The sequence below is a fragment of the Neurospora hispaniola genome (assembly GCF_033458365.1).
Source record: "Neurospora hispaniola strain FGSC 10403 chromosome Unknown B0T23scaffold_1, whole genome shotgun sequence".
Classification (NCBI taxonomy): Eukaryota; Fungi; Ascomycota; class Sordariomycetes; order Sordariales; family Sordariaceae; genus Neurospora; species Neurospora hispaniola.
Window position 1 is genome coordinate 5,189,995 of NW_026944406.1, and position 15,286 is coordinate 5,205,280.

A 15,286-nucleotide genomic window follows, 5' to 3' on the forward strand; every position below is an offset into this window, starting at 1 on the left:
TTATATCACAATGTCATCATGTACCTGATACTGGGGTTCCTTTTCTTGAAAGTTCCCTTCTGGTACATCGATCTGTACATGAACAATACCATCTGCCTTATCTCAGGGCTCACCAATTCGGGGCGGCCAGGCTGCCGCTTGATTGCCACAAAAGATATATCCCGCCGTGGTGTATCTTTGATCCAAGATAGCGACCATCAAGTTGATAAGACCTGATCCGCCGAGATCGGCTTTTAGACCTTGGCGTTGAACTCTGTCAAGACACTCGCTGGCAAGCAACGAAGCTCTGCTTCGACTTTGACTCTCTGGGCCGCATCACATTCGCACGATGTCTAACCCGCCAAATTCATTGGCTGCGACCCCTTCACGCTTTGGAAGGGGACGTCAATTGCTACGCTGACGGCCTTTTACGATATTTGGTTGGGTTTGGACATGCATCCCCTCGACCCCAAAAAGTCCCCTCCAAAAAAGTGAAATCTTTTAGTCCATGTGTCGATGCGCACGGGATCAACCAAGAGACACCAAGAGAGTCCTGTTGGCAGGCTTGCTAGCAGGACAAGACCTTCCCCCAAGAATGACCGACAGGCGCACCATGTGTGACTGATTAACTGGACAGGGAAGAAGCCGAGAGTCAATGTACGAGACGTGGTACAGCTAAACGTCACTTTTTCCTTTCTTTCTCCGAATGATGTCGATGTCAATGTCGATGCCGGTGATGGCGACTTTGGCTCTGTCCCCACGATCTCTCCCCACGATGATGAACTCTCCGATTTCTGAGCTCTCCGTTGTCCGAACAAAAAAAAAAAAAAAAGAACATTCACGGTCCATGGCCGGGGACTTGAGATGACACTGGCGTTTCTCTTCATTCAAAAGGACGACTGTCTGTGTGTTTCCATCTGTAATCCGCGGGGATCAATGCGTCCACGGCTACACGTATCAAACAACGGCCCTTCCCGTCTTCGACTCTTCAACCCCAATCGAGGGTTTGCCTGGATGAGTGTTGTTCCAATCTATTCCATGTCCGTCCCGATATGGGGGATGACCATGCTCGCCATGTTGCGATTTCGCCTTTGCAAGATTTGGAGAGCTCAAGTGATTTCCGATTATCCGAATCGAAGTTTACTCTTTTAATTCATTTTTTTATTGTATTTTTGGCTCCGACATGGTTATCCATGCTATCATCACCTCCTTCAACCCTCACAATCCCTGCTACAGTCACGTGGAAGTGACGTATTGCGACTTTGACTGTTGCCGGCCAGCGGAGAACAGCTTGCACTTTACACTTCCTCGTATCGAGATTTGGACTAGATGCCGGGGAAATAAGAGGGATAGGACGACGATTACTGTCCAAAGTTTCAATGTCTTGCATCGTGGCATTTGACTTGACAGGTGGAAGTCTGACGAGAGCTTCATCTGGTTGTCGTTGGTACTTTAGATAACTGAAGGGAAACTGAAAAGGGAGAGACTTGGGTACCAGACTGGAAAAACAAGAAGTGGAAATAAACCTCAGACGACCGCGGTATGTCACCACAGCTTGTCATTGGCAGAAGCAAGCTCCCACGTTTCGCAAATTACCAGAAACATTCTTAAAACTCTCTTTATTCTTTCGTCATTCCCGGTGCATGATTCAAGGGGTCTGACCGAACTGACCCTGAACTCGTTACTGTCCGTGCGCGTGTTCCTGGCATCATCATCATCGGTCTTTACCAGTCCGTCCAGAAGCACCAGACACTTGCTGCAACGCGGCCGGCTTCATCTAAGCAAGGCACCGCATTATACATACACATACGACGACGTACAATCTCAGTTGGGGAAGGAGGAGCATGACATCCACATCGACATCAGCGGACGCCTTCGCCGGCCAAGGCGACAACATTCTCCGGCCTCGACCACGGAAACCCTTGCATACTCAAGTCTCCCAACTCTCCCACGACGCAAACGGCGACAGCGACCATGCAAACGGTACCGGAGCTACCAGGTACGACCATCACAACAAGACAAAGCGTGGAAGAGACCTACCGGACATCTCTCCAGAGTGCTAACTGATCTGCTGACATCAGTGTCACCGGTGTAAGCAGCGGCCGCTCGACCCCGATTCCGTCCGATGCCCCCCCGTCCATCCAATCCCTCTCGACTGCCCGCAAGCAAGTCCGCGCCGAGCAACGCCGCCGCATCTTCCCCACGATAGAGTTCGCAAGCCGAGTATCCCACTTCGATCCCAACAGCGACTACCGCGACTTCCATGGCTTCTTCAATCTCTTTTGGATCGGCTTGGCCATCATGGCCATCACCACCTGCCTACGCAACATCAAAGACACGGGCTATCCGCTGCGCGTCCAGATCTGGGGGCTCTTCACCGTCAAGCTCTGGCATCTTGCCATTGCTGACTTCCTCATGGTAGCCACCACCGCCGTGTCCCTCCCACTACACAAGGTCTTCCGCGCTGCCCCCGCGGGCGGCGTGCTGACCTGGGCCAAGGGCGGCATGGCCATCCAGAGCATCTACCAGGCCATCTGGCTAGCCGTTTGGATTGTGATTCCCTTTTGGCTGGAGTGGACGTGGACTGCCCAGGTTTTTCTGCTGCTACACACCATGGTGCTGCTCATGAAAATGCACTCGTACTCGTTCTACATGGGCCACCTGTCCGAGACTGAGAAGCGTCTGCGGGCGCTCGACGACCCGGCCACCGCCTCCAAGGCCCCGGCCTACCTCTACCCGACCCCCGAAAACCCCTTGGGCACCGTCGCCAGCCCCAAGCAGCGCGCGGTCGAGGCCGCCGCCGAAGCCAGCAGCGAGGAAACCAAGGAGATCAGCACCCCCAATGAGGACGACGAAATCGCCCAGCTCCGCGAGGACCTCGCCCGCGAACTCACCTCGCCCATGGGCAACATTACGTACCCGGCCAACCTGACTTGGGCCAACTACCTCGACTACCTCTGCTGTCCGACGCTATGCTATGAAATCGAGTACCCGCGCACCGCCGCCATCGACTGGCAGAACCTGCTGTCCAAGGTCCTGGCCGTCTTTGGGTGCATCTTTTTGTTGACCGTCATCTCGGAGGAGTTCATCCTGCCCGCGCTGACCGACGCCTCCATCCGTCTCGATCCTACGCTGCGCGCCGCGGCCGGAGATTCCGGTCCTTTGACGGCGCTCGAAGCCCTCCTCGTTCTGGCGGAGACCATCTCCTGGCTGCTGTTCCCCTTCATGCTCACCTTCTTGCTCGTCTTCCTCGTCATCTTCGAGTATGTCCTCGGCGCCTTCGCCGAGATCACGCACTTTGCCGATCGCCACTTCTACTCGGACTGGTGGAACAGCACGGACTGGATGGAATTTTCCCGCGAATGGAACGTGCCCGTATACAATTTCCTGAGGAGACACGTATACAGCGCCAGCAGGCCGCATGTCGGCAAGGCCAACGCGACCGTCATCACCTTTTTGATCTCGGCCGTAGGCCACGAGATCGTTATGGCTTGTATCACTAAGAAGTTGAGAGGCTATGGTTTCATTTGCCAGATGCTCCAGTTGCCCATTGTGATGCTGCAGAAGACCGAGTTGGTCAGAGGCAAGAAGACGTTGAATAATGTTTGCTTTTGGTGTAGTATGATCTTGGGTTTGAGTTTGGTGAGTTGTTCCCCTCCTTTCCTTGCCTTTCCATTGTGGAAGATTAAGGAGATTACTAACGGTTGGAGTGAATAGATTTGCTCGCTTTACGTCTTGGTATAAATAAATTCGACCTGCATTGCATTTCTCTCGGTCAGTTTCCCGGACACAATCACAGCACATGTTGTACCATACTATACCATACTATACCATATATCATATTATATACAAGAGGCGTCGGCGTCTGATAAGCAAGAACGGAGGAGCAGGAGATGGACGGGAACTCGGCCTGGTATTCAATTAATTGTAAGCGAACTGGTTCGGGGGACAGTCAGTAAAGATGTGTTCTATCTTTTGTCTTTGCCTGGTTTGTTGCATTACAAGGAGGAGCAAAATGTTCTGTCTTCATAGAGTACAGTACAGATACCCGTTATACATACACACATCTAGTGTATACATGTAGTGTTTCACACCTACGACCCGTATGAGAGGTCAAGTATAAGTGCCTTATGTATCCAGGGAACGGTGCGTAACGAGTTAGGTACATTTGGATACCGGTCTAAGTACCTGCTCACTACTTACCTCAGCTGTTGAGATGAAATCATAATGGACGGTTGGCGCACAAGAAACACGACTGGAAACGAACCTATCTATATCCTCAGATTATTTCCTTTTGGACATCACTGACTTAGGTTAGTGACCCGATTCGCGACTGCCCATTCCATTTCAAGGCTTCTAGACTTCTCTGTTGACTACAAGAGTTTCGGGATCTAGGTAGGTAGGCCATTAGGTCGTTAATGGGCAGTCGTGAGATATTATCTGCAGCTGATGTGTAGAGACTATTGGTGTACTAACGAAACCATAACAAAGTACCGTTTCCATGAGAACAACTGAAGTTTCGTTCTCATGGCGTCGGCGAGTGCAATGATATGGAATGTCTCCACGTGTGGAGAGTCTTCGTGTGCCCTGCGAAGAAGAAGGAGGTCAGCTATCCCACAAGGTAAGCGATAATAGACAAGAAGAGATAACGAAGAGATACAAGATACGCCTGTGAACGATGGGTAAACAAGAAGTGAAAAGAGAAATCATCGTGAGAAGTTCCAAGCCTTGAGAACCATTTTCTTCTCATGATCAAAGCCATTGGTATTCTTTTCATGGCGTTGCCCTATGTCGTGTATATCAGTCCATCGCTTGTTATTTCGTATTCTTATGCAGTTGAGTATGCGATATTTCATTGTTTGGAATGCCGATCCACATTGCGGTTGTGAAAGGGTTCCTTGATGGTATAAGTCTAGGGTATCCAAAACGTTGGTATGTTTGTAAGAGGTACGTTACGTCGTCATTCCCGTGCCTTAGATACAACCAAAATTCAGACCAAAAGAAAATCAAAAATCGAGTGAACCCCAAGATAAAAATTCCTATTGCTTCATCATCATGCGCTACATTTCCCGATGCTGTCCTTGACCATAGTCCCAGAGCGTTCCCACGCATCCCGTTTCCTCTCCTTGCCATGGCTTTGAGTCCTCTATCTCGTGCCCAGATCGTATCCCAATAAATCCCATACCATGCGATGTGCGAAACATAGACGTGTCGTTACTGTCTCTTTACCGGGTTTCGTTTCCCATATATGAGTAGTATAAAAGCAGAAAATTAACCAATTGATCTCCAAACCAAACACCGTACCCCGATGACCCGATCAATGCAAGCCGTTGAAAACACCTGCCGAAAGAAGAGAACTGGAAGTCCAGAGAAACAGAAAAATAAAGTCGTCGGGTTCAGAATGCCTCAAGTCAAATTCTAGTATGAAGGCACTGAAGGATAGGCTCGATGAGGATAGGGTATATCGGCGTATTTCACGTCAGTCGTAGTGAATGTCTTGCCTTCTTTCACCTTCATACCCGAGGTCGAGTACATGCGTGCAGATCCGTACATTTCAGGAGGAACTCGTGTGGCGGAAGTTCCTCGCGAGTAAGCCTGGGGATATGTTGGTTCGTCGCGCCTCGAGCTTCTGCCCCCATCCGCTTTGTACCGAACACCATCAGAAGGGGAATCCGCATAACGTGAACGATGATGGCGTCCGTAATCATCATCTGAGTCGTTATGGTAGACTTTATCGAAATGTCGGTCGGAGCTAGGAGCCCAAGTAGTGTGCCGTGTCATGGGCGGTGGATGAAACTGATGTCCGGAATGTATATCATTGGTTGTTGCTGATCGTTGCATGCGAGAAGGAGAATTCAGAGGCGAAGGGACAGCATGAGTCTTCGAAGCCTTGACGTTGATCGGATTAGGGCGAGAATTCGTCGGAGCAAGGCGAGGCGAAACAGGGATGATGTTCGGGCCCTCCTTAGACCTTGCCGGGGTCTCATGGGAGCATCGACGGGGTCGAGCAGATGATCGCGGGACTTCTTCTTCGTCGTAGTCGGCGGGGGACGGACGGGGCACTTCTGGCTTATAACTCCAGAATTCGGTTTGGGATCTCCCAAGCTTCGGAATTCGTTCCCCGTCTCGAACTTTGGTACCCCTGTTCTGGATGTATAGCTTTGCCTTTTCCAGCGGGTCGTCGGCCACAAAACCGGCAGCGGGACGAGAGGCCGACTTTTCTCGCCCATAATCATATTCGCGGGAGCGGGAACCATCTCGTTCGCGCTCCTTAGTCTCGGTATATTTCTTACTCGAAGACTTTGCAGATTTCTTGTCTGACTTGGGAGGCTCCTCGGGATCCTCCACGACTTCAATTGAGGGACCCTTGTGCCGCCGGGATTTATCCTCCGATTTTCGTTCCTTCTCAGGTCTCTCCCGTTCCCTGTCCGTCTTCTTCTTCTCCGCCTTGCGGCCGGGATCAGCCATTTCTTCCAACTCCCTGGCCAAGTCCCTCTGGCGTCTTGCCTTCTTCTCCTCTTCATCCTTGCGCTTGTCCTTCGACTTCTCTTCTTCTCGTCTCACTGGCTTCTCCTCCTCGCGCCTCGCGGGCCTTTCATCTTCACGTCTGGGTGCCTTTTCCTCTTCGCGCCTTGAGGGCCTTTCGTCCTCGGGTCTTGGTTGCTTCTCATAGCTAGTTGCCCGACGAGCACGTCTCTCTTCGTTGAAGTTCATGTCGGCGAAGCGAGCAGTAGGAACTTCCTCGTGAGAGCGCGAGGGCTGAAAGTACATTTTCTCCCTGGTTGATGTCGTTGTCCTGTGCGAGGCACGCTCTGGCGTACTGCTGAAAGCGAACTCCTTGTGCCTGGGAGATGATCGAGCAGCTGGGGAATAAGCCGCGCTCTTTGAGGCAGCCCGTGCCTTTTGTTGGTTGAGTTCACTCATTCGAACCTGATGCTCATACTTTGCCCGCTCTTCGTCGTTGTTGAGAAGCTCATATGCTTGCTGGACTTTTTGGAACTCGTCTTGTTTCTCAGCCTTTAGAGTCGGATCTTGGACCTTGTCTGGATGGCACTTGAGGACCAATTTTCGGTAGGCTGTCCGAATCTCAGTCTTGTCTGCCGTCTTTGCGATGCCGAGGACCTGCCACGGGTCGGGAGGAAGAGAAGACATGGTGATGATGGTGTTGATGAGAATTGATAAGGGACGTTGACTCGAGTTTGATGTTTGAAGTAAGAGCTTGTCGAACAGCGAGCCGGAAAAGTAGAGTATATGTAACTTGACAAGAAGGCACCAGGCGTCCGTCGAGACCGGGCAACTAAAGCATTGAAAGACGTGGAACTGTTGTAGGAACCCGAGGGAGAGTTGTATATGTGCCTGGGGCTGGGAGGCGTGGAACTATGGGGCGGTAGGGATTGCGAGGCTGACGCGCGGTTGGAGGGGCAAAACGGGTGCGGCTGTGGACGCAGAGAAGGGAAAGATAGGAATTGAGGCGAAAGGGGAAAAAAGCGTAGAAAGAAAGTTGGAGGGCGGCTTCTGGGGGCGGTAGCGGTAGGTATAGGTGCTGGTCGTCGTGATCTGACTGGTTATAGGGTGGGCCGTTGTCTAGTGGTTGTAGTGTTGCGCCTAGCTGTGCTCGTGCAGGGCCAAGGGAACCACAGGGGAGGGTCGTTAGGGGGGAAGGGATCTCGGGGATCTGGAGACTGGCCGACCGGAGTGGGGCTCGTGGTGTTGTTGTTTCCGGTACTGGATTTGTCGTGCAACCAAAGGCGGTGATCAACGTTTTAAAGACCAGGTATAAGGGTCCCTCGGTGTGCGGGGTGTATGGAGTATATGATCAGAAGGTGAAGAGAGCAGGGTAGGTAATCCCAAAGCAACGAAGCACAACCGAAGAGAAGTGACAATAACCTTGAGGTTCTCAGGAAACAGGCGTGACGTGGGTCGGGTGGAAAGAGACCAAGGCTAGGTACCTCCCCCTGACTGGATGAATACCTAGGTAGGTAGGTATTCCCTTGGTCGGTATTGTAGGTATCCCAGCAGCAACGGACAATAGATCGGCAACACAACCTGAACTGGAAGTAGAAAACGGAGAAGCGAATGTCGGAAACACTACAAGTCTGAAGAAGATGGAGGAGGTGGACTGAGCAAGGTAGGTACGGTATGCGCGGAAGGTGAAAAGGGCGAGGATGGCCAGGCCAAGGTCACCTGCACTCGCTTTGATGTCGTGCCAGGGTCGAGTGCGTGGACTGGTGGTGCTATGGTTCAAGTTGACGGGCAGGTGCGCTCCTTGATTAATTGTTTTCCCGTAACTGCCCTTCCAGTCCGCACTGGAATGTAAAGTACCTGTAAACAGCCAAGATATCGCGACTGGCAAATCGAGGTGTCTAGTAGTGCGCCTTGTGTTCGTCCTGACTTCTTGGGACGAACTTGTAACGCGCACACTCCCGTTGCTCTGGATCTTGATGGGCTCCAATTGCGATACTATCGAGTCCAGTGGGAGATGGGAGCATGGAACCGGACCTGAGATACCGAGACAGCCCAAATAAAGACAGATCGAGAAAAAGGTACCTCTGCTATAATTCTGTACCTGTGTCTACTTTGCTCTTCTTCACTTTCATACCTAGACTACACACGCACTTCACAGACATGTGTGTGAAGCTGTCGATAGCGTCAGTTGCGGGGATTCGACAGGCGTGAACAGGCTCACAGTAGGGTCGTTCAATGTCGCGCTTCTGCACCAGAAGCACAGATACAACTCCAAGTATCTACAATATAAGACTGGTTTGTTTGTTAGCGTGGTTCTTTGGACCCACCCATGAACAGGGGTTTAAGTGGTCCGTGCGGTTTGATGCAAGCTTTCTGATTGGCTCAATTGGCTAGAGTGGTTTGTATATCTACTTAATTATATTCGAGGTTAAATAATGCGACCAGGGTAAAAAACACCACTACGCACCTTACTATACCTACGGAAGTATAAGACTCCCTTTTAGACTATATTATAAGGTATTATAGTATTTACCCGTATTTAGAAACCTGCTAACCGTACCCAACCGTACTAAAATAATAGCTATTTAAACGCTTCTAATAAAAAGCAATTTCTAAATAGCCTTATTCAAACGATTAAAAGGGGGAATCGATTAAATTAATTAAAATAACCAAATTAATTATAGAATTAATCGCTTAATTTTATAGTTAAAGAGGCTAATCTTCCTTTTTAATAATGAAATTCTCTCTTACTTATATATACTATACCCGCTTGCCCATTATTTACTATTTTATAATTATCTTATTACTTTATTTAACTAATTAAATCGCTTCGATAAATTTACAATAGTCTATGAATTTCCTTAGTTCGTACCTAACCGAATATAATAAAGGGTATAGCCTTACTCTTTTAATAAATAAGACCTTTATTTTAGTAAAAATATTAATTTTAATACTTTAACCCCTATCCCTTTTAATAATAAGGATAATAATAGTAATAGTAATAACCTTACCGGTCCCTTCGTTATATAACCTTACTGAAAGGTAGTCCGGGAGATTTTTTTAAATTGCTTTAATAATTCGCTTTACTTCTAAAATTAATGTAATTGTTATACTCTAATGGTAACCGAGGCCGCTATTCTACCCCGTAATATTATTAATTTAATAACCGAATTTAATAAGGAAAATGCGCCTCCAATTTACCCTTATTATCTAAACTTTTAATTCCGCTTCCCGGTTATCCCTAATAAATCTATTATTTTTATTATATAAATTCTATATTAATAATAATTTAGCTATTCCAGTTTATTGGACTAGCCTTCTAATTACTTTGAATATTCCCAGTATAATTACTAAACCTTTTCGCAATTAAACCAAATTATCTTTATTTACCCTTAATTTCGAGGGTCCCACCCTACCTTAACCCAACCGTCTCCTAGCTTACGCTCCTCTCGCCGATATTACAAATTTCTCCTTCTCTTAGTACTATATTAGTCCGGCCTGGAAATTAGCGCCTACTATATACGAAGAGCGGATTATAATTAAAATACTATATTTCTACGTAGATTTATTAATTATATAAATTACCTATATATTAACCTTTATAGAGAGGTAAATATTGTATATTATTATTATAAATATTAAATTTGGGTTCCCTTTCTATAGCCGCCCGCCCGTTGTACTACTAGAGATTCGTAAGTAGGTAAAAGTATTTTTATAGATTCTATATAAGTTAAAGCGTTTTTTATTATAATTTAAAGTCCGCAAAGCTCTCCCGGTCTTAGAGCTATATAGCGCTTGCGCAATTTAAGGTACTATATAATTGGTAGGCGTATAGCAGATCCTCTAATTAGTTAAATAATTATTAACCCCTAAAAATTACTAAATTCGTTTATAATTTGCCTTAAGCTAGGTAAATACAATATTACTCTAATAGGAGAATTAAATATAATTTAACGAAATTTAAATTAATAACCTTAATTTTAATTATAAATATATTATTATATTTAACGGAGAAGATCCTAACAAAATAGTTTAAATTCGCTAGAAAATTAACGGTTAAATATTTTAAGGCTATTTTATAAGCGGTGTTAAAGGGCCTTACTTAATTTAGGATAAGAAATAGGGTAAAATTAATTCTACTTTTTATTAATAATATATTTTATTATTATTTTATACCTTTTAATTTATAGACTATAACCGGCTAGTTTAATAAAATAATACCCCCGTTTATACTTCTTACGTAATAAAAATAGTATTAAATAAACTATTTCTAATAAATAAGTAGGTTAAATAACTAATTTATTCGCTTAATTTAAACCCAATTGAATATATTTAACTATAAATAAAATATTAGATTAAATATACTTACTTAATTAGACCAATTAGGAATACCTTTAAAGAGGCTATCAAAAAAGTATAGGTTGTTTGCTCTAAATCTTATATAAAAAAGTTAGTACACTCGATACCCAAGCGGTTGCGGTTTGTTATTACTACAAATGGCGGTTATATTAGATACTAATTTTTAATATCTTAAATCCCTGTTTTTACACGTTAAAATCCCTGTTTTCGATGTTTAATAATATATAATAGTGTTCATAGTATATTAATTTTACTTTAAATTGGCTTGAAATAAACAGATTCTATTGGCTTTGCATCCTTGTATTCCACCCCTACTTGTATCAAGCTAACAAACATACTAGGGGTAGATTGTAATTCCTACTGGGCAGACGCGCGATGCTCCCCAACCTAACACTGTGAGGGGAAGAAGGCATGCATGTGCAGACGTGAGGTCTTGGAGGAGCCAGAGGGCTATACGGACTGCGGAGGTGCTGAAAATGCGGTGGACCAGCATATCGAGACGGCCTCTTACTGGCTGGACGCACGCTGGCTGTATGCCGAGCTTTTCCTGTTGTGGTTCCCTTGCCAGGCCCCGGCTTATGCCATCAAATGAGAAGGTCCCCTCGCAGTTCGTCCCTCGACTTCTGTCGGCTTCTTTCTCAGCTTCTCTTCCGGCCGCCGGCCGCTAATGATGCATAGTGCTACCTTCATCAGCAGCGCAGGTGTGGCAGTCATGTCAGGAATAGCATCGCTGTTGAGGCGACAGTCAAGACAGCCCAGATGAGGTTGCCTCCTACTCCTGGGTGGATGTGAGACTACACTATAATATCCGGAATATGGACCGTCAAAATGCCATGTCAAACAGCACCAGCCACGTCTCGACGCTCGGAAAGGCGGCCTCGCTCCCTGATCGGCGTCGGTCGTCCACGGGCTTGCACCCCGGAGTGCCACTCGCTCAATAGTCCATTGCTGAGACGGGAGTGCCAAGTTCCAAACACCACAATTCCATCGGCAAATCGCCCGGTGCCTCGGTGTGGGCTGGTCATGGTGTTGAATGGACGGACTTGACGCCGCCGCCGCCGGACGCCGAGAGCACCGACTCGCCCCAGTCAGACTTGAAGAAGTTGATCTTGGCCCAAGACACCTTCTGACAGCTCAGCAGAAGCGTTTGTTCCTGCGCAAGCTACCGGATTAGCAGTCTCATCTTGCTCATCAGGTCTGCTCATCAGGGCAGGCGTATGTTCCCTCGTGTCAATCACCGTGACAATCCTCGTACCGCTGGATGGTGTGGCAGTCACCAATAGGTTCTTTCGAGAGCTGAGATTGCATCAACCGTCAAAGGTCAAATCGCAAGCTTGGACGAATTGATGACTGTAGGAGGTATCCATGTCACTTTCCCCTCGGGCTTAGCATCACAAACGGCAGGAGACTAAGCTCCTGATGATGCTCTAGAGGTACTTAAACAGGGAAAAAGCGCGCCTGCTTCAAGATATTTCAGTGCAATGAGGTCAACACTTTCCGAGTCAAGTTACCGTCTTCAATTCGCCATCCAACCACAGTCTCCGCTGCGCTCTTTCCTCGACTTGGCAACAAGTAGCCGCTTTAAACGCCCAACGTCCAACATTTTGCCGGCAGCACTCGTAGGGGCAAGTACGGTACCCGTCTGGCCTACAGACTGGAGATATCCCGCCATGAGGGTACGTGGGTACCTACCTCTACCTAAGTAGGTATGCTTGAAACTGCACAGTCCCTCGACAGCCCCGGATCCCGGAGGAGGCCTCGATCGATGCTGCTCTTTCTTGAGCTGTGACGCTCCGAGTGCCCATGCAACTGAACAGTTCCCTTCGTCCTGTCGTCGCTGGGTCAAGACGCTGGCTTGACCTCTCAGATGCCCGTCAGCCCTCTCCATGGAGGACAGTCGCAGACTCTGACTGGCTGATTGGGCCATCACAAGAGCGATTTCTCCCAACGTCAACTTTTGTCATATTTCCATCCGCCAATGGTCGACAGGCATGCGACAGCACCATTCAAGTGACACCAGTCATCTTCCACACCTGGTCAGTCTTTTATCCAATTGAGACACATGGTTCCCTTTCCTATTCCAACATTACCCTCGATACCCACCTACGATACGATACACATCCAGAAGCAGGTACAGCCCGCCTCATACATACCACAACAGGTCCATTGTGACAGTCTGCTGTTAGCCTTGTCACTCCATCCAATGCCTTTTCGAAGAAGCCATGATTTCAGGGACGGTCGGAGTACTGCATCTTCCCCCATTTGACAACCAATGAGGGTTGGTTCAACAAAGTTCATCGACTGGCTACAGAGTCTCGTCTACTGCCAATACCCGTGCCTCACATCATGCAAATAGCGTCTCTTACCTGGCTTTTGCAGCGTTCTCAGCGAACAAGATACACATCACCCAACTCCTTGTCTCTCTCCTCTGAGGAAATGGCCTCGTGGTTGAAGTGGACCTAGACGTCGAATACCGAAGATGATCACCTACGTGAAGGAGCAGTCCGGCTATCTGTCAGGCAACATTGTTTTAGACGGTAACGGCCACAAGCCGCGCCGCGCTCACTGAGTACTACTCGAGTTACATCAAGCCCCTCCACCCCTCGTTTCCTCCTTCCGAGCAACTGTCGACTTTACCCCGCCAAACAGGAAAGCACCAAGATATTAGCTCTTGGCCTCGGTCCCCCTTCGTCATGTTCATGTTTTGCGGTCAGGGCCATGCCGTCGGATGAGATCCTTACAGCAGTCGTTCGTTTTCATGCCCATCACTTGGTTTCCCCATGCGATGCCGGCCAGGTTGCGTCACACCACCCGCACAGTACACACGCAGAATCCCTTTTCCGTGGGTGATACTATATGTCTGTACGTTGGGGCACCATTGGCAATGCAGCTGGAGGGGAGTGTAAGCCGGGGCAGCCGCACATGAGATGCAAATCCCAGACCGCCGAAAGGATATTGTAACCCCCCATCCCCGTGGTGGCGGTGAGCTTACGATATGCTGCTTCTGGTGTTCTAACTGCATACCTCATATCGTGAGCTCTTGACAAATTGGGAAGACTGTTGTGTCAACGTTTGCTCTTAGCACTCTGTGTTCCCACGATCGGACGGATACCCTTGGAGAGACCTCGAAAGAATCTCTGATCCTGAGCAGAACAAGCACAAGCTCGACATCGACTTTATGATGAGACTCGTCGAAGCCGTTCCATCCTGGATTGTCTTGCTTATCATCAATTGCCAGATCATGGAAGCGTACAAGGAGAGACCAGGAGGTTTGTTTTATCTGCTGCGAACCCTATGATAGGTGGTCCGTTCGTATGTCGGCCGGTCGCAGCCGTGCAACCTGCATGCCGTCACAGATGCGCATCACACTTCCCCCGTACACTATGTACTCGAACTCCTCGAGTGAGGACCCTCGAAGCCAAATACAATATAAGACTGGTTTGTTTGTTAGCGTAGTTCTTTGGACCCACCCATGAACAGGGGTTTAAGTGGTCCGTACAGTTTAATGCAAGCTTTCTAATTGGCTCAATTGGCTAGAGTAGTTTGTATATCTGCTTAATCATACTCGAGGCCAAATAATGCGACTAGGGTAAAAAACGCCACTACACACCTTACTATGCCCACGGGAGTGTAGGACTCCCTTTTAGGCTATATTACAGGGCATTACAGCACTTACCCGTACCTAGAAGCCCGCTAACCGTACCCAACTGTACTAAAATAATAGTTATTTAAATATTTCTAATAAAAAATAATTTCTAAATAGCCTTATTCAAACGATTAAAAGGGGGAATCGATTAAATCAGCCAGAGTAGCCAAATTAATTATAGAATTAATTGTTCGATTTTATAATTAAAAAGGCTAATCTTCCTTTTTAATAATGAAATTCTCTTTTATTTATATATACTATACCCGTTTACCTATTGTTTATTATTTTATAATTATTTTATTACTTTATTTAATTAATTAAATCGCTTTGATAAATTTATAATAATTCGTGAGCTTCTTTAGTTCGTACCTAACCGAATATAATAAAGGGTATAATTTTACTCTTTTAATAAATAAAACCCTTATTTTAACGAAGATATTAATTTTAATACTTTAACCCCTATCCCTTTTAATAATAAAAATAATAATAATAATAGTAATAACCTTATTAGTCCCTTCGTTATATAATTTCACTAAGAGGCAACCCGGGAGATCTTTCTAAATCGCTTTAATAATTCGCTTTACTTTTAAGATTAATGTAATTGCCGTACTTTAATAATAACCGAGGCTACTATTCTATTTTGTAATATTATTAATTTAATAACCGAATTTAATAAAGAGAATATACTTCCAATTTACCCTTATTATCTAAACCTTCAACCCTACTTCCTAATTATCCCTAATAAATTTATTATTTTTATTATATAAATTTTATATTAATAATAATCCAATTACCCCAATTTATTAAATTAACTTTCTAATTACTTCGAACGTTCCT

General features: G+C 46.7%; 4 protein-coding genes across 4 annotated transcripts; 2 read left to right on the top strand and 2 right to left on the bottom strand.

Annotated features, from left to right (window-relative positions):
• Nucleotides 1-1,532: 1,532 nt before the first annotated feature.
• Nucleotides 1,533-4,070, top strand: B0T23DRAFT_371410 (MBOAT, membrane-bound O-acyltransferase family-domain-containing protein). The gene is made up of 3 exons (XM_062836647.1): nucleotides 1,533-1,978; nucleotides 2,061-3,621; nucleotides 3,697-4,070. The coding sequence occupies exons 1-3, from the start codon at nucleotides 1,824-1,826 to the stop codon at nucleotides 3,721-3,723; spliced, it is 1,743 nt and encodes a 580-aa protein (XP_062697691.1). The 5' UTR covers nucleotides 1,533-1,823; the 3' UTR covers nucleotides 3,724-4,070.
• Nucleotides 4,071-5,397: 1,327 nt separating this feature from the next.
• Nucleotides 5,398-7,131, bottom strand: B0T23DRAFT_392589 (uncharacterized protein; the record flags this gene model as incomplete). Its single annotated transcript, XM_062838018.1, has 1 exon — nucleotides 5,398-7,131. The coding sequence occupies one exon, from the start codon at nucleotides 7,129-7,131 to the stop codon at nucleotides 5,398-5,400; it is 1,734 nt and encodes a 577-aa protein (XP_062697692.1).
• A 1,211-nt stretch (nucleotides 7,132-8,342) lies between these two features.
• On the bottom strand, nucleotides 8,343-9,222 carry B0T23DRAFT_392590 (uncharacterized protein; the record flags this gene model as incomplete). Its single annotated transcript, XM_062838019.1, has 5 exons — nucleotides 8,343-8,478; nucleotides 8,596-8,723; nucleotides 8,772-8,834; nucleotides 8,926-8,949; nucleotides 9,211-9,222. 5 exons carry the CDS (start codon nucleotides 9,220-9,222, stop codon nucleotides 8,343-8,345), a joined length of 363 nt encoding a protein of 120 aa, XP_062697693.1.
• A 1,996-nt stretch (nucleotides 9,223-11,218) lies between these two features.
• On the top strand, nucleotides 11,219-12,316 carry B0T23DRAFT_450731 (uncharacterized protein; the record flags this gene model as incomplete). Its single annotated transcript, XM_062841098.1, has 3 exons — nucleotides 11,219-11,334; nucleotides 11,482-11,506; nucleotides 11,745-12,316. 3 exons carry the CDS (start codon nucleotides 11,219-11,221, stop codon nucleotides 11,931-11,933), a joined length of 330 nt encoding a protein of 109 aa, XP_062697694.1. The 3' UTR covers nucleotides 11,934-12,316.
• Nucleotides 12,317-15,286: the final 2,970 nt, after the last annotated feature.